Raw genomic sequence first — 25,878 nt, 5'->3', positions numbered from 1 at the left:
GGCCGCCCCGCCCCCCTCGCCCTCAGCCCGGACATAACGGTCCGCGCGCGGCGCTCCGGGCCGGAAGTGGAGGGGAACCGTCGCCGGGCGCGCCCGGCCTCGCCCCACGCCCGGCCGTGCCCGCCGCCGCCGCCCTCGGTTGCCGCCGAGGCCTCCCGCAGCCGCCATGTCCGCCAGCGCTGTGTACGTGCTGGACCTGAAGGGCAAGGTACTGAGCGCTCCCCACCCAGCCTCCCCGCTGCCGAGTAACCGGCGGGGGCCTCGCCCTGTTAGGTAAACGACCCGTGGACCCCACCCAGCGGTAGGCGAGGCGGCCGGGCGGCCCCACCCGAGGGTCCCCCACCCAGCAGGGCGGGGGTCTCCAGTCCGCGAGGCCCGCCCTGCTGCCAGGTGGCGAGGTGGGCTGCCGCCTCCGCCGTTGCCAGGTAACGGGCGACGCCGCCCCTCCCCTGCACCCCACCCACCCCCACCGCCGCGTGCCCGCTGGCGATTCGGGCCGGGGTCTCGGGCCTCCGCGGCGGGGAGGGCGGGCCGCAGCCGGCCCCCGGCGTGGGAGGGGTGGGTGGACGGCGCGACCCTTGGCCGGAGGTGGCCAGGCGTGGCGGGGGGTGGTGGACAGCGTGCGCTCGCGGCCGGTCCCGCCTTCTCCCGGGCGCCGCCACCCCGTGGGAACCGCTGACGTCATCGTGACACTGAGTGAGGTTAGGGTTAAGGTGGCGTGGGCGGTGGACAGAGTGGGGAAACCGAGGCACGGAGTGGGCCCGGCGTTTGCAGGGGGCCCAGCAGCCGGGAGGGGCAGGTGTCCTGTGTCCTGGGTTCGGTGCCCGCCTCCGTCCACGCAGAGCCTGGGAGGCCCGGGTCGCTGGGGCCCCGCCACGCGCCTGGCGGGCCCGGGTCCGGTGCTCTGTTTGCAGCTGCAGCCGCCGCCAGGCGCCCTTCCTCTGGGCATCTGGGGGAGCCAACCAGCCGATCGCTGTGTTTGTCTCTTTCTGTGCCTTGCAGACAAAACCAGAAAAAGTTTATTTGGGTGCAAAAAAAATGTTTTTAATCGGTGCATAGGTTTTTTTTTTTTTTTCTCATAAACTTTTCCCTCGTGCGCATAGATTTCGGGGGGAAAATTGCCTCCAATTTTTTTTAACTTATTTGTTTCAAAGGCAGAGTTACAGAAAGAGAGGGAGAGAGAGAGAGGTCTTCCATCCGCTGGTTCACTCCCCAGTTGGCCTCATCGGCTGGAGCTGTGCCGATCTAGAGCCAGGAGCCAGGAGCTACTTCCGGGTCTCCCACGCAGGTGCAGGGGCCCAAGCACTTGGCCCATCTTCCACTGCTTTCCCAGGCCAGAGCAGAGAGCTGGATGGGAAGAGGAGCAGCTGGGACTAGAACCGGCCCTCATATGGGATGGCAGTGCTGCAGGCGGCGGTTTTACCCGCTCTGCCACTGCGCCGGCCCCAGCCCTGATTCCATTGCCCGTGACCTCTGAGAAGCCCCCTCATCAGGGCGGCAGGGGCTTCCCTGGGGGAGGGGCCAGGTGTGGCCGAGACCCAGGCATGTTTCCCAGGGGCCTGTGAGAGCAGCGCTGGCCAGGCCACCTCCCCACATGGGAGCCAGAACTGGGAGAGGCGCGGGTGCCGCCTGAGCCCGGGAGCAGGTGAGCGCGGCCGCCCCTTCCTGCTCCACCCGGCGCCCTCCCCAAGTCCCTGGCCCTCTGCTTGCTTTGGAAGCCACCCAAGAGCTGCAGCTCACGAGGCCGCCTGCAGGGCTTCTGAGCCCGGCCAGACCCGGGAAGCGGGAAAGACGACTTCCCCGAAGCTGCCCGGCTCCTTCCGCCAACGTGTCGGAGCCTCTCGCGCGACCCCAGCCTGTGGCCAGGTACAGGGTGGCCACGGGCCAGGCACAGGGTGGCCACAGTGCTGCCGCTGGCCGCGGCTGTGCACAGTGCCCGGGGAAGCTCAGGCCCCATGGGGGCTCAGCTCTGCCACCCTGTGCAGGGGAGCACTGGGGAGGAGGCGCTTCCCTCTCTGGGCCTCGCCTTTCCCTCCCCAGAGGCTTTGACAGGGCTGGCGTGGTGAGGTCAGGAGATACCGGCCCCACAGGCCCGGGACAAGGTCCTGGCAGTGCAGCTGGGGAAGGGGGAGGCGGGTGCCCCAGTGGGCTGAACGAGGTGACCAGGCGGCAGGTGGAAAGGAGGCGTCCGGTGGGCCGCAGGGCGGGACGCACACACACACACACACACACACACACACCCCCGCCAGCCCTCCGCAGCCGGGACGCCCCATATCAGAGGTTTCGAAAGTCTGCCTCCTGCACTGAAGTGTTTGCTCAGAAGTAAGGCAACAGCGCCTTGAGCAATCCGTGCCAGCCGCGGGCGCCCCGTGGGTGGGCAGAAGCTCTCCCCGGGCACCTGTCCACCTGCGGCCCAGAGCCCCTTCCCGCCTCTTCTGCTCTCGCCCGTTGACTGTTGGGTTCCGAGGGGGTGGGGCCCAGTCGTGTCTCCCCACAGTGCCCCTCTTCCCAGGCCCACATCCAGACAGCTTATCTGGAGAGCCACTGGCCTCCAGGGTGCTGAGTGGTCCCTGCCATGCCCAGACTTGCTGTCCCTTCTGTGTCCACGCTGGAGCCCCGGTGTTACTCTGGCCTTCTCCTCCCCACCCACATGGCCGCTGCACAGATGTTTCCTGGGCACCCGCCGCGGGCCAGGCTGTGTCCTGGGTGCTGGGGCACAGCTGTGAGAGACCCCAGAGCAGCCGCTGTTCTCAGGGAACCTCAGACAAATGAGGACACAGATGTGTGTATAGCCTGGCAGAGGGGACAGGCAGGGAGGACTTCCTGGAGGAGGTGCCGTCTGAGCTCCAAAGTGAGCAATGAGAAGGCCCTGAGGGGAACAGTGGGGTCACTTTGAGACCAGCCAGGGGCCACACTGCCTGGGCTGGAATGAGCCAGAGGAGTGGGTGGAGGCTGGAAGCCGGGCTGGGAAGTTCTGGTAGGCCGACCTCGGGCCGGGGGTTACCAGAGGGAGACCTGGTAAAGAGGAGCCTGCCACACTTGGCGGGGAAGCACCAGTGGGGGCTGCGCGTGCCAGTGCCAGGGGACGGCTGGCACCCGATGACCCCGCCCTCTGCCTCTGGCCGCAGCCCCAGCCCCGCCGGTCCCCCGTTCCCGAGTGAGGAGCCTTGTGTGGCCTGGTCACTGCTCCGGCTGCAGGCCCAGGGCAGGCGTCTGCTGACAGTGGACGCCTGAGAGACGCGGATGCACGCAGCAGCATCAGGCCCTGCTCTGCCTGTCCCTGGGGCATTCTGGAGGCCTGGGGCTGTCCCTGGGGAAGAAGGGGGGCGGGCCGCGAGGTGTCACGTAGGCGCAGCTCACAGCAGGATGAGCGCGCTCATGTGCCTGTGTGTGTGCACACCCGGGAGGCCGTGACCACACCTTCCGCCACCCCGCCTCCCACCCTGTGCCCAGCCAGCCCCATGGCCAGGCCGCCCCTGGTGTGTGTGTCACCGTCATGAGGGCTGCGCTCTGTCTGGTAAGGTTTGTTTTATTTGAAAGGCAGAGAGCGCGAGCGAGAGTGCTTCCGTCTGCTGGTTCACTCCTAGTGGCTCCCTCTGTCCCTCTGTCCGTCCTCTGTGCCTGGACCTTGTCACTCGTGGTACTGTGGCCGCCACTGGGGTGCAGCAGGTTCAGCCCGTGTCAGAGTGACCATCCGAGTCCCAGCTGCTCCGCCTCCCATGCAGCACCCTTGCTGATACACCCGGGAAGGCAGCAGAAGACGGCAGAGAGCTTGGGCCCCTGCACCCACGGGTGAGCCCTGGAAAAGGCTCCTGGCCCCTGGCCCCTGGCCTCGGCCTGGCCCAGCTCCAGCTGTGTGGCCGTTTGGCTGGAAAATCTATCTCTCCCTCTGCCATTCTGCCTTTCGAATCAGTAAAATAAATCTTAAAGAAGTTGTCTGGAGAGGTGGGGGCGTGTGTGGGTTCCGTGTGAACACTGCCGTGTCCTGGGGGGCCTCACTGCAGCATGAGAGTCTGGTGGCCGTGGGTTCCCGGCGCCGGGCCCCTGTGGACACGGCGGGCCGGCTGGAGGTGCACCTGCTCCTGGCCCGGGAGCCTGCTGCACTGCATGGCCATGGCCCGGCTCTTCAGCCCCTATTGTCTCCAGTGGGGGTGTTTCCCAGCTAATGCCGCTGTGAGCCTGGGCTCAGAGGCAGCCCCTCGGCGGACACCTGGCGGGGCGCGGCTGGGGAGCCACGTGGTGGCTCCGGCGTTGGCAGTGGCTGTCCCACTTCCCATTGCCGTCAGCGGAGGGCGGCAGGGCCCTGGGTGCTGGGAGGGCCCCTCCGACCCAAGCCCCCACCCTGGTGCCATGGGCAGGGCTCTGAGGAGGCAGCCGAGCCCCCCCACCCCGGTGTCTCGGGGAGTCAGCCCTGGCCCGCACCCCAGAACGCCAAGCCCCTGTGCCCCTGCCGCAGGTGCTCATCTGTCGCAACTACCGCGGCGACGTGGACATGTCCGAAGTGGAGCACTTCATGCCCATCCTGATGGAGAAAGAGGAGGAGGGGATGCTGTCGCCCATCCTGGCCCACGGTGGCGTCCGCTTCATGTGGATCAAGCACAACAACCTCTACTGTATCCCTCCGCCGGGCGCCGGCTGCAGGGGGCGGCGGGGGGCGGCCTGGGCTGTGCGTGCCGGGAGAGGGAGCAGATCTCCCCCCACTCCCCGCTCGCCCTGCCGTCCTGCAAGGGGGTTGGCCCAACCGGGGGTCCCACTGGCCGCCTGCAGCTTTGGGGACATCATGGGGAGGGCCGCGGGGTTCCGCTGGTTCTGTGCACGCGACATGCAGGGGACAGCTCTGCATGGGGGCACACGAGGCCTCGCCCGTGCAGGTGTGGGTGATGGACCGGGGCCTCCCCTGGAGCCTTTGGGAAATCCGGACTCCAGACCCCACCCTGGCCACCCTGCCGGCCTCCTTGCTTTGGTAGTGTGAGGAGGGTGGTCCCACCCTCGTCCAGCTCCCCGTGGGGGGTGGGTCTGTGTCACCTGTTTGGGGACAGCTCTGAAGAGCAATGAAGGTGGCCTGGGAGCAGAGTGGGTGGCCGCCCTGGTCTGACATCACGCTAATGACAGCCAGGTAATTGTGACTTTAACAACTGCAGTGTGAGCTCAGCAGGGCCCTTGGGCCAGTCTGGACCTGTGGGCAGCCGGGGAGACTGGCGGGGCCCCTCCCAGGTGGGCGGACCTGCTCTCGCTCCCTGCCACAGTTTCCAACACAGAGGCCAGCTTGCCTTTGGCTGGGCCGGTGGCACTTCCTGGGCCCCTGAGCTGTGCCAGGGCAAGGCAGGAAGTGGGGTGGGTGCAGCGCCTGCCTGTCTCCCCCTTCCTCCCAGAGCTCACCACTTGGCATGGGAGCCAGGCGCACAGGCGTGGCGTGAACAGGCCACCTGGGACGTGACGTGTGGGCCTGCAGGCGAGGGCCCGGACTCCCCTGGTGGCTCCAGACCCCTTAGGGAAAGGGGCAGGAGGCGTGCGGCAGGGGCTGGCTCCCCCAGCTGGGGTGATTGTGCCAGGCCCCTTATATGTTTCGCCCTGGGGAATCCACGCCTGACACCCATTAGACAGGAGGGAAAATGGAGATTTTGTTAAAAAGGTTTGGTGCCAGGGCCAAGGCTTGGATTTCCAAAGCCAGCAGGGGCTGGAGGCAGAACTGGCCAGGGCCGCTTTCCACAGAGCCTGGCTGGGGAGCCCCAGGGGGACGTTGGAGGGACGGGGCTGCTCGCGGGGAGTGCCGTTCTCTGCTCCTGGGAGGAGTCGCACACCCATCCCCCCAAGGCGGCCCCTCACCCAGTAGTGTCCCGGGGTCCCTGGGTGCCCCCTGGGGCCAGCGCCGTGCCTGGCTGGTCACTGCGTGTCCCGGCCTCACTCAGACCAGGCTGGCCCGACAGGGGCCAAGGGCATGGCGGGGCTGCCGGAGGCTCTGAGCACAGTGGGGGGGGGGGGAGTGGGGTCGGGGCATTGTTCTCAGGGTCTCTGGAGGCTCCTTAACTGCCACGCAGTGGTCGCCACTTCCAAGAAGAACGCATGCGTGTCTCTGGTCTTCTCCTTCCTCTACAAGGTGGTGCAGGTGAGTCCCCGCGGGGCCGCTCCCTGGTGGGCACCCTGGCTGCCTGCGGCGTCCCCTGGGGGGGGGGTGCAGTACTGCAGTCCTCATGGCTCTGCAGCCTTAGAGAGGGGCGGAGTATGGATGGGAGAGGGTGGGGCTCAGGGCGGGGGTGTGCCCCCACCAGCTGTGGGGTGGGGTGACCAGTCCCAGCAGACAGTGGGTTGGCAGTGCTGCCCTCAGACTGACTGCAGGGCTGAGAGGTGGGGCAGCAGGTGCAAAGGCCCTGGGACAGGACTCTGTGGGCGCTGTGCTCAGGCAGTGTCCGGGAGGCCCTGCGCCTGGGAGCAGGGCTGGACCCCACGGCTGTGACTTGCGTTCCAAGGCTGCTGAGCAAGGGAGGCAGTGGAAGGCAGCAAGGAGAGGAACCTGGGGCCGTGAGGGTGAAGCCAGCGGGGCACCAGGCCCACGCCGGGCCGGGGAGGCTTCCATCCCTCAGCCGGTGCCGCCCGTGCAGAGGCCTGGACCGGGAGGGTGTGGGGGCCTCGGTCTCGGAGCTATGCTCCTGTCCCAGGTCTCTGCACAGAGATCCAGGTGGTCAGAGCCCTGTCCCTCCTCCCTGCCCTGCCCCCGCTCACTGTCCATTCAGAGGGAGCCGCATCTGTGTACAGCTGCCGAGCAGCCTTGAGAGTCCACAGAAAATGTGTGATGAAAAAACTGGGGCCGGCGCCATACCACAGTGGGTACGGCCACCACCTGCTTCCCATATGGACACAGGTTCGAGTCCCGGCTGCTCCACTTCCGACCCAGCTCCCTGCTGAAGCCCCTGGGAAAGCAGCACATAGTCCTGGGAACCCTGCCACCCACGCAGGAGGCCTGGATGCGGAGCTCCTGGCTCCTGCCTTCAGCCTGGCCCAGCCCAAACCATTGCAGCCACTGGGGGAGTGAACCAGCTGATGGAAGACCTTGCTGTCTCTAACTCTGCCTTTCAAATAAACTTAAAAAAATTAAAAAAAAAAAAAAACAGGAAAAAAGTATGCATGGATTTCAAAAACCTCTTGTACCCAAATGAACCTCTTTTAATTCCGTTTTAATTTTTAAAACTATTAATTTGAGAGGCAGAACTCCCATGCAATGGTTCAGTCCCCCAGATGCCCACAGTGGCCAGGACTGGGCCAGAACCAGAACCAGGAGCTCTAAGGAGGCCCAGTTAGCTGGGCCCGCTGCCTCCCAGGGTCTGCCTTAGCCACACCCTGGAATTAGGAGCCAGAGCCAGGAATCAAAGCAGTATTGGATCTGGGTGGCTTAATTCCCGGGCAGAACGGGCAGCCCTGGTTCTGTTTCTGCCGCGAACTTTTTCAAATACCTCCTGGTAGCCTGGCAGCTCAGGGTGGGGCTGGAGGCAGCCCCCACCAAGTCCCTGCTGGCCCCAGTCTGGAGGAGATGCTGAGGAGGGGCCCCAGGCCTGGTGCTGTCTGGCAGGGGAGAGTGATTGGGCTTTGGACTGGGCCTGCGAGGACCTCCAGCCTACATGTCCCAGCCCAGGGCCCCGGCTCAGCCCCGGGAGGCGGGCAGGGCCAAGGGACCGGCGCTCACCTGCTGTCCCGGTTGCCGGCTGCTGCTGCAGGTGTTCTCCGAGTACTTCAAGGAGCTGGAGGAGGAGAGCATCCGGGACAACTTCGTCATCATCTACGAGCTGCTGGATGAGCTCATGGACTTCGGCTACCCCCAGACCACCGACAGCAAGATCCTGCAGGAGTGAGTGGGCGCCGGGGAGGGGGAGGGGGTGGGAGAGCAGGTGGGGCCTCTTCCCCGTGCCCCTGCCTGACCCCGAGCCCGTGGCCCCACAGGTACATCACGCAGGAAGGCCACAAGCTGGAAACGGGGGCCCCGCGGCCCCCCGCCACCGTCACCAATGCAGTGTCCTGGCGGTCGGAGGGCATCAAGTACCGGAAGAACGAGGTCTTCCTGGATGTCATTGAGTCCGTCAACCTCCTGGTAGGCGTCCGTCTGTCCATCTGTGCATCTTTGAGAGTGTCCTCTTCTCCGTGATGGCAACAGACACAAGCAGGATGGTGCAGCCAGCGAAGCCCTGGGGGCCAGGCGGTCCCCTGCGAAGCAGATCAGCCCCTGTGGCCGGCAGCTGGTTTTAGTGTCTCCCACCAGCACTGAGCGCCAGCACGCGTGTCACCACGTGGTCGCTCCCTGTTCCCTGTCTCTTCCCACAAAGCCCGGTCACAGGACGGCCCTCCCTCACAGCTTGTTTTCTGTTTTGTGCGTGGTTAGGTTTCTCTTTCTTTTATTTTACATTTTATTTACTTACTTAAGAGGTGGAGTTACAGAGAGTGGGAGAGACAGAGAGAGAGAGAGAGAGAGGTCTTCCATCCGCTGGTTCACTCCCCAGATGGCTTAACGGCCGGAGCTGTGCCGATCCAAAGCCAGGAGCCAGGAGCTGCTTCCGGGTCTCCCATGCAGGTGCAGGGGCCCAAGGACTTGGGCCGTTTTCTACTGCTTTCCCAGGCCACAGCAGAGAGCTGGACAGGAAGTGGAGCAGCCGGGACTCGAACCAGCGCCCATATGGGATGCCGGCAGTGCACCTGGGGGCTTTGCCCGCTCCGCCTGAGCGCAGGTCCCTGCCTTTGTTTCCCTTCTGAGTCTCTACTCATGCAGACATGGGTGCTGATTCCCCTGACCTGGACATAGAACCTCCACACGTGGTCTCTGCTGCCCCCTCAGGGCTGAGCAGGCCAAAACCCGGAGCCAGGAGCTCCATCTGGGTCTCCCACATGGGTGCAGGGGCCCAGGGACTTGAGCCACCTTTTGCTGCTTTCCCAGGTCATTAGCAAGGAACTGCATTGGCAGTGGCACAGCTGAGACTACAACCAGCGCCCATATGGGACGCAGGCGCTGGAGACCGCAGGTTTACCCGCTGTGCCACAGCGCCGGCCCCCTGCTGAATTTTGATTGGTATTGCGTACACGTCACGTCTGTAGATCAGTCTGGTGAACTTCGGCATTTCCATCGTGTCACGTTTCCCAGTCCGAGACCCTGTCAGTCTGTTGTGGGGTGGGGTGGGGGTGTACGTGGCTGTAGACGGCCAGGTGCTACGTCAGTGTTTGGGTGAGTGACCGCATGTATGACAGTGGTCCCAGGAGAACCTACAGCCTGGGCAGGGCTCGCCGTCTCAGTTTCTGTGCTGGTCACACAGTGAGAGAGTCGCCCTGTACGTGTGCTGTCCGGTGTGTGCGGGAGCTGTTTCCATTTCTGAAGCTGTTGTCAGTTGTCTATTCTTAATTTCATCCTCCAGTTGGACGTCACAAGGGTATAGGAATGTGACTGCTCTCTGTGTTGACTGTAGCCTTGCTACACTCACTCATCTGAGGGGTGTTTTGTTGTTGTCATTGTTTTAGATTTATTCCCCTAGGGGCCGACGGTGTGGTGTGGCAGGTTGACTTCCGCCTGCAGCGCCAGCATCCCGTACGGCGCTGGTTTGAGACCCTGCTGCCCGATTTCCCATCCGGTTCCCTGCTCACTGCCTGGGAAGGCAGCGGAGGATGGTTCAAGTGCTTGGGCCCCTTCCCCACGTGGGAGACCCGGAAGAAGCTCCTGGCTTCGGCCTGGCCCAGTCCCGGCCATTGTGGCCATTTGGGGAGTGAACCAGCAAATGGAAGATCTCGCTCTCCCTCTCCCCCTCTCTCCCTCTCCTCTTCTCTCCCTCTCCTCCTCTCGCCCCTCCCCCTCTCCCTCTTTGTAACTCTGCCTTTCAAATAAATAAACACGAGCTCGTTCATTTGAAAGGCAGAGTTGGAGAGTGGGAAGCTGGCGGTCACGTCGGGTGTCTTCCTGCACTGTCGATGTGCGTGCCGCGATGGTTTTCCCAGCCCCACACTCCTGGAACGGCCCTGGCTGGTCTCGGTTTCCTCTTCTTCCCCTGCGTCCCTGGGCCTCAGACCATCCCAGCGTCAGCGCCAGGGCTGACATCTCGGGGCCATGTTCCGAAATGTTCGCAGCTCTTGGTGTGCTGAGTGGTTTTGGCTTACATGCCGGCTGTCGGCCGTGACCTATGATAAGGTTCTAGGTTTCGTTTACAACGTAAGGGAAGTGTTGATGCTCTCATTTTAGCCAGCAGTCCACCTGCCTGGGTTCAGGCCACCACTTCAGCGCTCAGCCTGTGGGCCACAGAATCATTTCTGTGTTCAAGGCCTGCGTGCCAGACGTGCGCTGCTGGGGCTCCGTCTGGGGCCTGGGATCTTAGGTCCCCTCACGGGTCTCTGTGTGTAGCCTGAGGAGGTGGGTTGCTGGGCCCCTGGCCCTCTGTTCCCTACCGGGGCCTCCCTGGGTCCTGTGGGTGGAAGCCGGGGGAGAGAGCCCCGCTGTCCCACGTGTCTTGCGTGAGTGCCCTGCTCCCGAGTATCAGGAATCCGCACTGTGGCCCCACAGCCCAGCTGGAGGCTCCCCTGCCCACCTCGCCCTCTCCCAGCTGCCCACCTCGCCCTCTCCCAGCTGCCCCATCTCGCCCTCTCCCAGCTGCCCACCTCGCCCTCTCCCACCTGCCAACCTCGCCCTCTCCCACCTGCCCACCTCGCTCTCTCCCCAGCTGCCCACCTCGCCCTCTCCCACCTGCCCCATCTCGCTCTCTCCCAGCTGCCCACCTCGCCCTCTCCCACCTGCCCCATCTCGCTCTCTCCCAGCTGCCCACCTCGCCCTCTCCCACCTGCCCCATCTCGCTCTCTCCCAGCTGCCCACCTCGCCCTCTCCCAGCTGCCCACCTCGCCCTCTCCCAGCTGCCCACCTTGCTCTCTCCCACCTGCCCACCTCGCCCTCTCCCAGCTGCCCACCTTGCTCTCTCCCACCTGCCCACCTCGCCCTCTCCCACCTGCCCCCCTCGCCCTCTCCCACCTGCCCACCTCGCCCTCTCCCACCTGCCCACCTCGCCCTCTCCCACCTGCCCCCCCTTGCCCTCTCCCACCTGCCCACCTCGCCCTTTCCCACCTGCCCACCTCGCCCTCTCCCAGCTGCCCCATCTCGCCCTCTCCCAGCTGCCCACCTCGCCCTCTCCCACCTGCCCACCTCGCTCTCTCCCACCTGCCCACCTCGCCCTCTCCCACCTGCCCACCTCGCTCTCTCCCAGCTGCTCCCCGCCCCCACCTCAGGCGCACTCTCCGCCTGAGCTCTGGTTCAGCACCTGCTGTCGGGCGAACCTGTGGGTTCAGCCAGTCCCAGCAGGTGGGTCACCCTGCTGTGCCCTCAGGCAACAGCTTGTGTGGCGGCCCGGGCCACCTGCCGGCCCTGGTTGGGACTTCTGAAGAGCTAAGCCTCCAGCTGTGGGACTGGCGCTTCGAGCAGAGCTGCCTGCCCTGTGACAGCGGCCGCAGTAGCTGTGATCCTGCCCAGGGTGCCCTGGGGGAGTAACTTGGAGAGAGCAGAGTATGGCTCCGCCGGGAGGGCCAAGCTCCTCTGCACCCTGGCTGGCACCAGGGCGGGTGTGGGGCTGCCACCTTCCAGGTCTGACTGCAGAGCCCATGGCCGCGTCACCATTGCCTCCAGATCGCGATCAGCTGGACGGGGCAGGGTGCCGGAGCAGCCGGGCCCTGGCAAACATCTCGGCAGCGCCCGCCCTGGCCGGCTGGGGGCACTTGGGGTGCCACCTCAGCGCAGGCCACAGCCCCGAGTGCTGCCCACGGGGCTGGCATCAGCGCCTTCCCAGGCCTACCCGCAGCTGCGGGAGGCAGCTCCCAGAGGAGAGCAGTGAGGGGCCGGCAGGTAGCACACAGGGTCCTGACAGCGCCGCAGGTGCGATCCCAAGGTGCCCTGTCCTGGAGCCCAGGTGGGCCAGTCGCTGCTTCCCGGGGGACACAGCAGCCAGCAGCCTGCCCCTTGCTGGAGGGGAAGACAGAGACAGACCCCCACGGGCCACCGAGACACGGAGGGCAGAGCCTGTCTCTCCAGGTCGGTCTCAGGGCTGTCGCCTGGCACTGCAGGGGCGGGCGCCCTTTGGCCACGTGGTGCCTTCAGACCCTTGCGGCAGGCACTGGGCCCCCGCTGCCTCGGCTCGGCTGGGCTCCAGGGTCGGCCCATGCCCTGCGAGTGTTCTAGTGTCCCTGGGTCAGAGTCCTTGGGGCGGGGGGGGGGGGGGGGGGGAGGCGGCCACAGCCCCTGCTGTGAAGGCTGGGGGAGGGGTGAGCCCGGGACTCTGAGCAGGGTGTGGGTGGGAGGAGGGCGTGGCCTGGCCTGAGCTGGGCTACCGGGAGGGGGCTGGGTAGGGAGGCGAACCTTGGGAGCACAGGGTGAGCTGAGGCCCCCCGCCCCGCGCCCCCCAGGTGAGCGCCAACGGCAACGTGCTGCGCAGCGAGATCGTGGGCTCCATCAAGATGCGCGTCTTCCTCTCGGGCATGCCCGAGCTGCGCCTGGGCCTCAACGACAAGGTCCTCTTCGACAACACGGGCCGTGAGTAGCCGGCCGCGCTGGGCGGGGGCCTCAGACACCCAGGGTGCAGTTCCCGTCCCTCGGGGCTCTGCTTCTGCCCTCTCCTGGGGCTCTGGGTCCGCACTGGGTGAGGGCCACACACGGGTTCCCGTTCTCGCAGGCTGGCTGGTGCTCCCAGGGTGGGGCAGGGGACGCAGGGGCTCAGCCTGGGGTGGCGCAGGCCTTCTCCGGACTGCGGCCGTGCCCAGGCCTGCCCAGCAGCTCTGCCTGCTCTGGGCGAGCAGAGCCTGACCCACGTTGCCATGTGTGGAGTACAAAGCTGAGAGAGGACCCAGGCCCCAGTGGCGGGGCGCGAGCCCTCGGGGACCCCCACGCTTCACGCAGCCAGGTCTGAGAGTCACTCAGCAGACACATTCCATCCAAGCAGCTCCCCTGTCTGGGCCCTGGGCTGCCTGCTGGAGACTCCGGTGAGCTGGGCCGCCACCGGGAGGAGGCTTGGAACCCGCGTGCCCCGTGCTCTGCAGCTCGGGACACTCTCCCAGGGGCGGCCTGGGCCACAGGAGCCCACACACAGGGCACACAGTGCACACACACACATAGCACACACACACACACCTGTCCCCTGCAGGACGATCTCTCAGGGGCAGCCTGGGGCCACAGGAGCCCGCACACAGGGCACACACACACACACAGTGCACACACCTGTCCCCTGCAGGACGCTCTCTCAAGGGCAGCCTGGGCCACAGGAGCCTGCACACAGGGCACACACACACACACAGTGCACACACGCAGAGTGCACACACACAGTGCACATACACACACACACCTGTCCCCTGCAGGACGCTCTCTCAGGGGCAGCCTGGGCCACAGGAGCCCGCACACAGGGCACACACACACACACAGTGCACGCACACAGGGCACACACACACACAGTGCACACACACAGTGCACGTACACAGAGTGCACACACACAGTGCACGTACACACACACACCTGTCCCCCACAGGATGCTCTCACAGGGGCGGCCTGGGCCACAGGAGCCTGCACACAGGGCACGCACACACACACAGTGCACACACGCAGAGTGCACACACACAGTGTACACACACACACCTGTCCCCTGCAGGACGCTCTCGCAGGGGCAGCCTGGGCCACAGGAGCCCACACACAGGGCACGCACACGCACACACAGACACACAGGGCACACACACAGCACACACACACACCCCATCCCCTGTCCCCCGTCCCCCGCAGGCGGCAAGAGCAAGTCGGTGGAGCTGGAGGACGTGAAGTTCCACCAGTGTGTGCGGCTCTCGCGCTTCGAGAACGACCGCACCATCTCCTTCATCCCGCCCGACGGCGAGTTCGAGCTCATGTCCTACCGGCTCAACACGCACGTGAGTGCACCTTCCCCTGGCCCCGCCCCGCCCGGCATGCCCTCCCCTCCGCAGAGCGGGCCTGCACATGGGCGACCAGCCGCGAGCCCGCCCGCTCTCCCCGCAGGTCAAGCCCTTGATCTGGATCGAGTCTGTGATCGAGAAGCACTCCCACAGCCGCATCGAGTACATGATCAAGGTCGGGCTGGGGCCGCCTCCCCAGGGCCCAGACGTGGGGGTCCCGGCACCAAGGAGACAGGCCGCCCAGCTCCTCCCTGCCTGCGAGGGCTGTGGCCAGGCACCCAGGAAGGCTTCCTGGAGGTGCTGCCCACACCGAGTAGAGCTCCCCGGCCCCAGTGACCGTGTGCAGCCCGGGAGACGGGGGACGGGGATGAGAGCCTCGGGAGGGTGCCGGCTGACTGAAGTGAGGCGTGGGCTATGTCTGGGGAAGCTGGCCCGGGAGGGGGCTCCCATGAGCCAGAGTCGGGGCATGCGCGGTGGGAGTGGAGCCGGCCCGTCTCACTCTCGCCCTCGGCCCGCAGGCCAAGAGCCAGTTCAAGCGGCGGTCCACAGCCAACAACGTGGAGATCCACATCCCTGTGCCCAACGACGCGGACTCGCCCAAGTTCAAGACGACCGTGGGGAGCGTCAAGTGGGTGCCCGAGAACAGCGAGATCGTGTGGTCCATCAAGTCCTTCCCCGTGAGTGCCCCGGGAGGCAGGACTTCCTGTCCTCGCCCCTCTCTGCTGCTGTGGGGGGCATGGGGATGGTCCCAGGGAGTGAGGGAAGCTGGGACCACAGCAGTTGTCGCGCCGTGTTCATACCTTTCCCTTAGACCACAGCGGGGCCGCGTGAGCGGAAGTGCAGGAGACCAGAGCCCGCCGCCCCGGGTGCCTTTGTCTCTGTGTTTCCTGTCACCAGGCTGTGACCCAGGGTAGAGGGTAGAGCCCAGTCCCTGCTCTCGCTGCAAGAGCGCTTTCCCTCGGGCTGTGGGCGGTGGTTTTGGCCATCAGTTTAGGGGCAGATTTTTCCAGGGTGAGTGACGTGCTGTGTGCCCTCCTGTCCCCGTGTGTGTGTGTAAATGAAAACCCAGTGGAAGAGGAGAGGAAAATCACAGAGGGTAGTTCCTGGCCCTCAGAGGCAGAGGGAGCCCCCGTGTACCAGGTCGCTCCCTGGCTCTCAGAGGTTGGGGTTTGGATTGTCCCGCTGGCTGGAGGCGCCGTCCTGGAGACAGCGAGTTGTCGGGGTCTTGGCCCCGGCTGGCGCGGTGCAGTCAGCTGTGTCTGGTGTGTGCAGCCCCCAGCGGCCCTGCTGTCAGAGGGCGGAAGCGACCCCCAGTCTACGGAACACTGCGTGGCTGAGCCGTGGTGTGCGGTGCGTCTCACACTTGGAATGGCTTCAGCCCCGGGGGTTCATCAGGCTGTGGCCCCACCGTGAGGCAGGGAGCAGCTGGTACCTCCTCCTCCCCTCGGTTTTTCCACACTGCCCATAAGGCGGGGTTTGGTGGTGTTTGAGAGGCAGAGGGCGCTCCGGTCCGCGGGCTCGTTCCCCGAGTGCCTGCCGCCGCAGCGCCCAGAGCCATAAGTGCAGTGCCGGCCTCTGTCGTGGGTGGCGGGAGCCCAGTGCCTCGGAGCTCTCGCTGCGCCTCCAGGTCACGCCTTTCAGCACAGGAGTGGAGGGCGTATCCGCGCCACACCAGGCCTGAGAAATCGCTTGGCCTGGGCCTTGCCGTGCCCAGGCTTCGGCAGGTGGAACTGAAAAGTCAGTAAGGCGAAGGCAGGCTAATTTTGGAGTTGATGGTCTCATCCGGCCTGCAGATGGGGTTACAGATGCCCCCTTCAGAGGCCCGGCCCTACATTAGCAGGACGCTGGAGCGGGGTGTGGAGCTGAGACCTGGATCTGGCACTCTGGGCTGGGTTGGGCTGGAGGCGGCGTGGACCACTGCCCCGCATATCCCCCTTCTCCAGCTGTGGAGTGTTCCACGGTGTGGCTCTCATCCCCCGCAGTCGTGCCGTGCTGACAGCCTGTGCCCTGACGGTGACACCCGTGCGCCTGGGACATGGGCTCGCTGGGTGCCAGACAGCACGCGTCTGAGCTGTTCCTGGATTGTGCCGGCTCCTTTGGGTGGGGCTTGCGCCGCCACCCCCAGCGTCCCCAGCAGAGCGGTGCTCTCTGCCATTGTAAGCTGCGCTTCTCTCGTTATCAGCAAGATGGGGGATTTGCATTTCTGTGTGTGGAGACAGCTGTTGCAGCCATCTGGGAGTGAACCAGCAGGTGGAAGATCTCTCTTTCTCTCTCTCTCTGGTGTGTGTGTGTGGTCTTCTCTCTAACCCTGCCTTTCAAATTAATTAGTATTAAAAAAGCTTTAATAAATAACAAAGGCTTCCCCATCTGTCCCCATGCCTGTCCTGGGGACTCGGCCTCTGCTCCTGGAAGCCTCCAGGGGGCGCTCTTCCCCTTCCGTTTCAGCCCCTAGCAAGGCCGGTGTGGCCAGCGGGGCGGGACGCAGACCCCCTTTCCCTTCTGCCAAACTCGTTGCTAGAGAGCCCCTCTTGGCCAGCGGTTTGCCAGGCCTGTTTATCAGCCCAGCCCTGCACGCAGCCGCCTCTGTCTGCACTTCCTCTCGCCTGGCCACCCATGCGGCAAGCGGGAGGGTTATTCCGGGCCGCACACCTGCTAGGTAGGGCCCGCCTCTGCCCCGCCCCACCCCCACTCTGCTCTTCCCTGCTTCTCCTCCAACTCCTTGCCCACTTCACTTCCCTCGGGAACTGCGGAATCCAAGCGTCTGCTCAGGACGTGTAAGGCAGCCGGGGAGAATTCCCACGGCGTGGTGACGCTCCGCCGTCCCATCCGCTGGCCCGTCTTCACCCCATCCCGTCTGGTTGCCTGTCCTCGTCCCCACTCTTGTGCCTTCTGAGAGCGCTCCAGTGCTGACCTCCTAGCGCTAACACAGGCCTGCCCGTAGCGTGCAAAAACAGCGCGCCAGTAAGGTGCAAACAACTCCCGGGAGTCTTCCAGGAGGGAGGCCCCCCCCCATCCTGAGCCTGCGACCACGGAATGTCTGTCCCGTCTGTCCCCGGTCGCCCTCTCCCAGGAGCCCCCAGGGCTCCCCGCGGTTAGGGGCAGGTCTCGTTAAGATGGTCTTCTCAGCCCCGTATCTTGGGAGCTGGGTCTCCCTCCGTTTTACCTTCCTATGGGTCACAAACGTTTGTGCGCCAAGTGTCTTGGCGCCTGCCTGCCTTTCGTTGTTGGGATGGTTTTCCTTTCAGTTCCGTCTTAGTGTTTGTGAGAGGCAGCGTTCTCTCCCTCTCCCCTTCCTGGGCATCTCGTGGCTTCCGGCTACTCGTGGCCGTGGCCGTGGCCGAGGGGAGAGCAGCCTCCCGGTCGTCGGTCCTACCAGGGCCGCCCACCCAAGCGAGCCCTGCCTGCTTCCCCGTGTCTTCAGCGTAGGTGGGTGATGAGCTTGACCACGCGCCTGTTCCGTGTCTGTCGACGGTCGCGGGATTTCTCTGCGAGCGGGTTGGATCTCGAGGAGCCCTGTGCGATCGTGGTGTTTTTCTTTTTAATGCCTTGCTGAATGGAGTTGCTAGCGTTGTGCAAGTGCAGGACCTTGGCCTGGTATTCGTGACCGGGCTTGTGGGTTTGCTACAGTCTCCGCGCCGTGGAGCCGTTTAAGTGGACTGGAGATCGTCTGCTCGCACAGGTTGGGAGAAGTCGGCCGCGCCCCCAGCTGCGTCTCTGCTGCTCTCTCGCCGTAGAAATTGGGTCAACGAGAGCTTCTATGTTCGTGGGGCGGGGCAGTGAGTTCGCCCGCATCGAGGGGCCCACGCCCTGGGAGGCAGTGCCGACGGCTCAGGTGCGGGAGGGAGACCCGGGGGGAGGCGTGGTCCTGGCTTTGGCCTGGCCCAGTCCCCGCTTCCTGCACGCGGACCCTGAGCCCACAGATGGGAGCCTGTGTCCCTTTCTCTCCGCCTGTCAGAGCGGAATGTTCTCCCCTGCTGGAGTCAGTCTGGGTCACTTCCATCCTAATCAGATTTTCAAACGAGTCTACATAAAAGGTTACACAAAGCAGCCCTTTTTCCTTTACGTTTTCTCGTGTGTGTTTGTGCCTTTTTTTTTTTTTTTTTTGCCTTGATAAGGATACCTAGGGCTTCGTCTGCTTAGTTTTTTCCAGATTTCCTTTTTAATGAATTTGTTGTACTATTTTTGTGCTCTTTTTATTTATTTATTTATTTATTTACTTGACAGGTAGAGTTATAGGCAGTGAGAGGGAGAGACAGAGAGAAAGGTCTTCTGTTCGTTGGTTCACTCCCCAAATGACCACTATGGCCGGCGCTGCGCCAATCTAAAGCCAAGAGCCAGGTGCTTCCTCCCGGTCTCCCATGTGGGTGCAGGGGCCCAAGCACGTGGGCCATCCTCCACTGTCCTTACGGGCCACAGCAGAGAGCTGGACTGGAAGAGGAGCAACTGGGACTAGAACCAGGCGCCCATATGGGATGCTGGCGCCACAGGCAGAGGATTAGCCAAGTGAGCCGTGGCGCTGGCCCCGTGGTCAGTCTTTGATTGAATTTCTCCCTCCTTGCTTTGTTCTGATCCTAGCTTTCCGAGTCAGGTATTCAAGTCGCTAGCTCTCAGCTTTGTGCTGGCCTAGGAATTCACACCACAGCTCCTTCTGCGAGCCCTGCCTTGGCCGCATTACCCCCAGGCGCTGACGGCGGGCAGGCCTTGGCTGCGTGATTTTCCAGAGCGAAGTCCGCTGGAGAGGTTTTCTTCCTCGATTTCCTAGCGGGAGGGCCTTCCCGCTGGCATCAGAGTGTTACTTGGGTGAGGTGCAGGAGGAGGTCAGCCGCGTGCGTTCCCGTGGGCACCCGGGAAGCCGAGTCGGGTTGCTTGGTGCGTGGATACTCAGCCCCGCTGTCCGTCTCCCTGCAGCGGCGTGGCTGTGACCGCAGCCGCAGCCCTGTCCCGTTCTGTCGGCCTCTGCCTGTAGCCTCCCTCGCTCTGAGCCAGCCTCAACAGCTCAGGACGTGACGCACGGGGCGCGCGGCCTCCCTCACCCCACAGGCCTGCGCCCTGCTCTTCTTGCCTGCGTCTAGCGGGAGGCTGACCGGCGGTCTGGCTCGGCGCCTCATGCTCCAGCTGACAGCGGCTTTTCTCCGCAGCCCGCGCTGGTGGCTGCTGACACCACGCTCTTCTCCGTCTGCTCGGCCCCCGGCGGCCGGCTCCGCCAGCGTCCCCACTCCCGCCCTGGCCCCGGTGGCAGAGGGCAGAGACTGACCACTCGCCCCAGCCCTGTGAAGGGAGCGGGAGCCCAGCTGGGGAGCCCTTGCGCTGCCCCAACTCAGGGGGACGGTGCCTGCCCTGCTGGACCTCAGCCAGAGCCCCAGGAAGCAGAGGCCCTGGTGGCCCGGATGTGGCCCGAACTCAGATGCCGCCTGCCCAGAGCAAGACTGGGCGCTAGGGACATCCAGGCTGAGCCCTGCTGCTCCTCGTGGCCAGGAGAGGTCCGGGTCCCAGGCCTTCCTGGCCCTGTTCTGGCCCCTGTGTCCAGCTGCTCCCGATTTGCCCTCGGAGGACGTGGGCCACCCCAGCCATCCGCAGGGTCTCCTGGCTTTTGTTCTTCCCCCGTTGGTATCCTTCACGTGTGATGCCCGAGCCCAGGTCATGGATCGGGGTTGGAGGTGCCCTGGCCGGGCGCCTGCGTCTGCCCTGGTCGAGTGAGGGCCTCCTGACCTCCCTCAATCCTGCCTCCTCCAAGTCCATTAGCGCGGGAACGTGGGGAGTGTGGCCATTCAGTCTCCAGCACGTGAACTTTGGGGCTATGTTTGAAGCACAGTAGGCCATCCACCGGGATCTGTGGCCCGAGCTGGTGGCGCCCTCGCCCGCTCTGCCTCCCCGTAGCCACTCTGCCTGGTTTTCCTCCCTGGCAGCAGCCCTCTCCTCCCCCCAAGCGTGTGCGCCTCTCTCTCGCCCCTTTGGTTTCGCCGTGGCCCCTGAGCTGCAGGTCTGGGACCCTTGGAGGCAGGTGTGGTGCGCTCGGCTCAGAGGGGCGGCTCGCCAGGGGAGCTGGGGACAGGGAGACGGCAGCCCACCCAGGCCTGCTCCAGGGGCGGCTGCTGACCAGGCTGGGGTTAGGCCCCGCCTCACGCGCGTTCCTGTGCCCGCTCCCCAGGGTGGCAAGGAGTACCTGATGCGGGCCCACTTTGGGCTGCCCAGCGTGGAGGCCGAGGACAAGGAGGGCAAGCCCCCGATCAGCGTCAAGTTCGAGATCCCCTATTTCACTACCTCAGGCATCCAGGTATGCGGGGCCCACAGGCGTCGGGGGCAGGGGCAGAGCAGGCGTCCCACGGCCTGCCCAGGACTCCCCGGTGCCGCCGGGCTCTGCCTTCCACCTTTCCCGCTTCCCCAGGGGTCGCCTTGTGCCGCGTGCAGGCACCTCTGCCCCCCAGCCTGCCCGCCCTGGCAGCCCCAGGGAGGCAGGGCCCCCGGGGTGGGGGGGGGAACGAGGGGGTGGGCGTGAGCCTGCTCAGGGCTGCTGCCTGTGCCCAGGTGCGCTACCTGAAGATCATCGAGAAGAGCGGCTACCAGGCCCTGCCCTGGGTGCGGTACATCACCCAGAACGGAGGTGAGTGGCCGCCCGGGGTCGGGGGCGGGGGCGGGGGGGGGGAGGGGCAGGCGGGGGCGGGTGGTGATGGCCGCCTCCCTCCTCCTGTAGATTACCAGCTCCGGACCCAGTGAGGACACAGCTGCCAAGCCCACCGCCGAGGAGCGCGCTCGCTCCCTGGACCGGGCTCCCCGGCTGCACGAGGGACTGCCCAGCGCCTGCCCGCTCTGCCCGGGAGCTGGGCGGGGGCCGCCCCCTCGTGCCACCCCGGCGCGGGCTCCTCCCGTCGGGCACGGCGGCCTCGCCCTGGCGGTGCGGACTCCTTGTTGAACCTCGCGCGCCTGCGGGCGGCCCGGGCGTTTGCCTGCAGTTGCCAACGCCGTGCCCGCGGGCCTCAGCGGGGGTGGGGCGCTCGCTCCTCCCGGGCCGCGCCACGGGACCTGACCCCCAGCCAGATCAGTGTTCCCCACGGGAGGTGGGGCCCAGCGAGGGACACTGGCCTCCGCCTTCCCGCCAAGGGTCCGGGGTGGGGGCCCGCGCCTTCCGCGGCTGTGCCTGGCCCCCACCCCTCCCCCAGTGTGTGTTGGTGTCATAGTTCCAGTAAATTCCCTCTGAGCGCACTGGCTGCCTCCGTCCTGTGCGGCGTGCCGCCAGCTCCTCCCCGGGAGACCAGGGCGCAGGCAGTGCCGTCACCGACCCTCCTCCTGGCCCCCGCGACCCCCAGCTGGCCAGTGGTCCCTGGGGGCTGTGGAGAAGCGCCCGCACCCGTGGGTGGCCAGCAGCGTCCCCAGCTCACAGCCCACGGCCCTGCAGTCAGGTTGGCATTCAGGAAGCCGCTGGAGGAGCTGCCGCGGTTCTTGGTGTCACGGTCACAGCCGCGGGGGGGGGGGGGGGGCACAACAGCAGAGATGGGGCCTCACCTCCCCCTGTGCGCAGCTGTGCGTGCACTCCCACCCCCGCGCCTCCTTGGGCCTGCTGCTGTCCCTCTGTGGCACACAGAACCGTGGGCCCCGTGCAGGCGCCGGGGCATCTGTTGGGGTGGGGGCTGGCGCCCGCCACTGTGGGGCCGAGGACCCCGGGGTGCTGGGCCCATGGCCTGGTGCAAGTCCCAGGGCTGAGGATCCGGGACCGACCGGAAATCCTTCCCGCTGCAGTAGGGGCGCACTGCCGATCCTCACCCGCTCCCTCTCCCCAGGGCTGCAGCCCTCCAGGGGTGTCTCGTGGGCCCCCAACTCCACAAGGCCAAGCTGAACCGTGGCCCCCGCCCAACGTGGCGTCCTCCCCACCTCCACAAGCCACGCCGCTCAGCCCACGCCCCTCCCCTGCTCACAGCAGCAGCCAGCCGCGGGACCCCCGTACAGAAGACCCCTCCGCCATCCTCCCCTCCCCCCCAGCCCCTGTGGGACAGAGCGCGGTGGTCCCGCCCCCCCCCGCGCTGGGCTCGGTTCCCAGTGACAGGTTAGACCCCAAGCCCTCCCTGTGAAGGGAAGTGGGCGCGGCGGGGCCTGGGGAGACGCCAGGGGAGCCTGCAGGAGGCGGGGAGCCGGCAAAGCGAGAGCCCTTCATTCGGGGTGTTGGGGGGGGCGCGGCTGCAGCCGGCTTTGATGCAGGCGGAGCAGCCGCGCAGAGCCCAGCAGAGCAGGAGGAAGCTAAGTTGATCCTGACGCCAGCAGGACTCTGAAATGCAGGCACCGGGGGTGGTCCGCGTGGCACCCCCGCGAGGAGAAGCCTCGGGCCGCAGCCCACGCCTGCACGGGGGATTCGGGCTCTCACACACGCAGCCCGAGGTAACCGCGTGGCCGCGCTCACTCGGACTCCAGGTCTGACACGGGTTGCTCTTGCGAAGAGCCAGCTGCTTTTAGCTCCGTTTTAGAGGTTTGGGGCCCTGACACCTGCATGGGCCCACTTCCGGTCCAGCTCCCCGGCTGATGCGCCTGGGAAAGCAGCAGGCGACGGCCCAAATGCTTGGACCCAGCACCCACGTGGGAGACCCTGGCTCCTGGCTGTGGCCTCACGCAGCCTTGGTGACTGTTGTGGGCTTTGGGGGGAGTGAACCAGTGGATGGAAGATTCTCTCTCTGTAACTCTGCCTTCCGAGTAATAAATCAATCCATCTTCAAAAGTATCATCCCGGGGAAGGTGGTGGTGGGATTCCACTCGGAGCGCGGTGCAGGTGCAGAGAGCTTGGGAGAGGCCAGGCTCGCGCTGGTATCACGGATACGCTGGTGAGAGCCAGCAGGGAGTCCCCGGCGAGCCCTGAGCCCCGCCTTGTAGCTGGCAGCACCCGCAGCCTCCACCAGCTCCCGGGGGTGGGGTGGGGGCGAACCCCAGCCACATCCGGAGCCCGCTGTGGCTTTAGCCAGCACTTGGAGCCGTCTCGGCGAGGAAGCTCAGGTCCGTGGAGTGGGCCTCTCCAGTCTCGGTGTCCAGCCGGCGGCACTGGGGAAGTTGCAGGTTTTGCAGCGTCGTGTGGGATAGGCGTGGCAGCTGTGGCGGGCTGGGGCCACGTGGGGTTTCTGTGGGCCGATGTGTGTGGCAGTGGCAACTCGGTCGCCAGACTGAGCCATCGCAGTAAAGCCCGGCAAAGGAGCAGCTAAGCGGCTGCCCCCGGATCCGAGTGCCTGCCTCAAATCCCGGCTCCTCTGCCCCGGATCCAGCTCTCTGCTCACGCACCTGGGAGGCAGCCGGTGATGGCTCAGGGGCGGGGGGCCCCTGCCAGCTACCAGGGAGTCCCGGTTGGAGTGCCTGGCCCCTGGCTGCTTCCCAGAATCCTAACAGAGCAGAGGGGAGCGCCCTCCTCGTTGCAACCCTGCCCAGCCAGCAGGTGGCACTGTCGCGCTCGAGTGGGGCAGACGGCAGAGTGCACCAGGGCTCACCAGGGGCTGGTGCACTGGCGGCGTTGGTGAAGCCACTGCCTCCCATGTGCAAGTGTCGGTTCAAGTCCCGGCTGCTCTACTTCCCATCCAACTCCCCTGGGAAAGCAGAAGATGGCCCAGGTGCTGGGGCCCCTGCACCCACGTGGGAGACCCGGATGGAGCTCCTGGCTCCCAGCTTCAGCCTGGCCCAGTTGTGGCCGTTTGGGGAGTGAGCCGGTGGAATCTTCCTTCCCCACCTCCCACCCCCACCCCGTCACACTGCCTTTCAGATGTTTTTAAAAGATGCTCACTGCAGCTCTGCAAGGCGGACAGCAGTTAGGGGAGGGGCGTGCCTGTGGGCTCATGCACTCAGGGCCCGGGGCGCTGGCAGTGGCTTGAACGTTGTCTCCTTACAGCTTTTTCCTGGGAAGATGGAGACAGCAGAGGTCTTCCACCTGCTGGGCCCCGATGCTGGGAGCCTGTAGCCCGACTCAGGTCTCCCACGTGGGCTGCAGAGCCCCAGGTGCTTGAACCATCTCCTGCTGCCTCCCAGGGTGGACCATTAGCAGGGAGCTGGGTCCGGAGCCAAGGAGCTGAGACTCGGACCATTGCCAACAAGCACCACCACCCCCGCCCATTCATACGCTGCAGGTGTTGGGGGTGGGGCTTTGGGCGGTGCCCAGGATTAGCTGAGGTCATGGATGGGGCACCTGTGATGGCCTCAGTGGCTGTACACGGAAGAGGAGAGGGGCTGGTGTTGTAGCACAGCGGGTTAAGTCCCTGCGTGGGAAGGTGGCATCCCGTATCCAAGTTCTGGCTGCTCCACTTCTGGGCCAGCTCCCTGCGAAAGCGCCTGGGAAAGCAGTGGAAGATGGCCCAGGTGCTTGGGCCCCTGCACCCACGAGGGAGACCCGGATGGAGTTCAGGCTCCTGGCTCTGGTCTGGCCCAGCCCTGGCTATTGGGGGCATTTGGGGGAGAGAACCAGGGGATGGAAGATGGATTTTTCTCCCCCTCCCTCCCTCTCCCACTCTTCCTTTCAAATAAATAGATCTTATTTTAAAAGAGGAAGAGAGACCCCAAGTTAGCACACTCAATCTCACCACGTGACGTCCTTGCCATGTCGCGAGGCTGCAGTAACGGCTTTCACCAGGAGGTGGTGCCAGCTGCACCCTCACCCTGCCCAGCCCCCAGCCCCGTTGAGCTGCGTGAACTTCCATTTCGCATAAATTGCCCGGTCTTTGACATTCTTGTTACAGCAACACACTACCGTGCTGAGACGGCGGAGTCCCATGCGCTGTGGCGCTCACCCGCCCCGGGATTCTGCGGCGCCCCTACCCGGGAGGATGGACAGCACAAGGGAATAGTACACAGCACCATAAAAGCACACGGCCCTCCCTGCCTGGCGTTCTGCACTTACCCGGAAGGAACCTGAGAGAACCTTCCAGAAAGATGGGGAAGCGCTACGTTTTGATCTAGGTGCTGCTGCATCCATACATCTTTTTTTTTTATATAAGATTTATTGATTTATTTGGAAGGCAGAGTTATAGAGAAAGCTTGCATCTGCTGGGTCACTCCCCAGTGTCTGCGATAGGGGGCTGAGCCAGGCAGAAGCCAGGAGCCTGGAGCTCCATCCGGGTCTCCCACCACCTGTGTAGCAGGTGCACAAGCACTTGGGCCATCTTCTACTGCTTTCCCAGGTGCATCAGCAGGGAGCTGGATCGGAAGGGGAGCAGCCGGGACTCGAACCGGCGCCCCTGTGGGATGCTAGCGCTGCAGACGGAGGCTGAACCCAGCATGCCAGTGACGCCGCCCCCCCCCCCCGACGCACCGCCGACCTGTGCCCCCTGTACACTTCCTGTCCGTTGTATCGCGGCTCTTCAAGCCTTAAAATAAAACACTGACATTCTGGGAGCACCCATCTGGCCTGGTGGTTAAGACTCGTGAGGCCGCCCATGTTCCCTATCGAAGCTCCTAGGCTCCTGACTCCGGCTCCGTGCTAATGCCGACGGCCCAAGTGCTGGGGCCCCCGCCACCCACGAGGGAGACCCGGCTGCAGCACTCGGTTCCCGGCTTCAGCTTGGCCCAGCCCTGCCTGTGTTAGCCATTCCCTCCCTCCCTCCCTCCCTCCCAGACATCCAGAAATATTTAAAAGTAACGATCACCAGTGCTTTCGCGACGGCCTAAGACCGCTCTTAAGAAAGATTCTGATCCCGTCCCTCCCCTGCTCAAAATCCTACCATGGCTCCCCAGTGCCCTGCTCGCCCTGCAGGTCCACCGGCCCTCTCCCTCCCATTCACGGCTCGACCTGGACGCCGTCTCCCCGGCCACTTCCAGCTGGTCGCTGCACGCACGTGTCGCCTGCTCCACATTTGCTCGAACCCCGTGTCTATCCCCAGGGTCCAGAGCATCCCTGGCCGGCTCCGACTGGGAGCTATGGACACGCCCATGGGGCTGTGCCAGCTCTGACCACCAGGGGGCGCGCGGGGGCCAGACATGGCAGCTTGGGGGGACCTGCTGCACCGAGAGGGGAGTGGG

The 25,878-nt window shown here is 65.1% G+C and overlaps 1 protein-coding gene across 1 annotated transcript; it reads left to right on the top strand.

The window, feature by feature from the left end:
- Positions 1 to 62: 62 nt before the first annotated feature.
- On the top strand, positions 63 to 22,609 carry AP1M1 (adaptor related protein complex 1 subunit mu 1). Its single transcript, XM_070058920.2, has 12 exons — positions 63 to 208; positions 4,457 to 4,613; positions 6,039 to 6,106; positions 7,710 to 7,840; positions 7,933 to 8,080; positions 12,403 to 12,529; positions 13,763 to 13,905; positions 14,012 to 14,083; positions 14,427 to 14,585; positions 20,057 to 20,182; positions 20,434 to 20,509; positions 20,600 to 22,609. The coding sequence occupies exons 1-12, from the start codon at positions 167 to 169 to the stop codon at positions 20,620 to 20,622; spliced, it is 1,272 nt and encodes a 423-aa protein (XP_069915021.1). The 5' UTR covers positions 63 to 166; the 3' UTR covers positions 20,623 to 22,609.
- Positions 22,610 to 25,878: the final 3,269 nt, after the last annotated feature.

This window comes from Oryctolagus cuniculus, chromosome 16, assembly GCF_051225735.1.
Source record: "Oryctolagus cuniculus isolate XC-2025 breed Fujian yellow rabbit chromosome 16, ASM5122573v1, whole genome shotgun sequence".
Lineage (NCBI taxonomy): Eukaryota > Metazoa > Chordata > Mammalia > Lagomorpha > Leporidae > Oryctolagus > Oryctolagus cuniculus.
The sequence above is the reverse complement of the archived record's forward strand: the minus strand, read 5'-3'. Positions and strand labels throughout refer to the sequence as shown.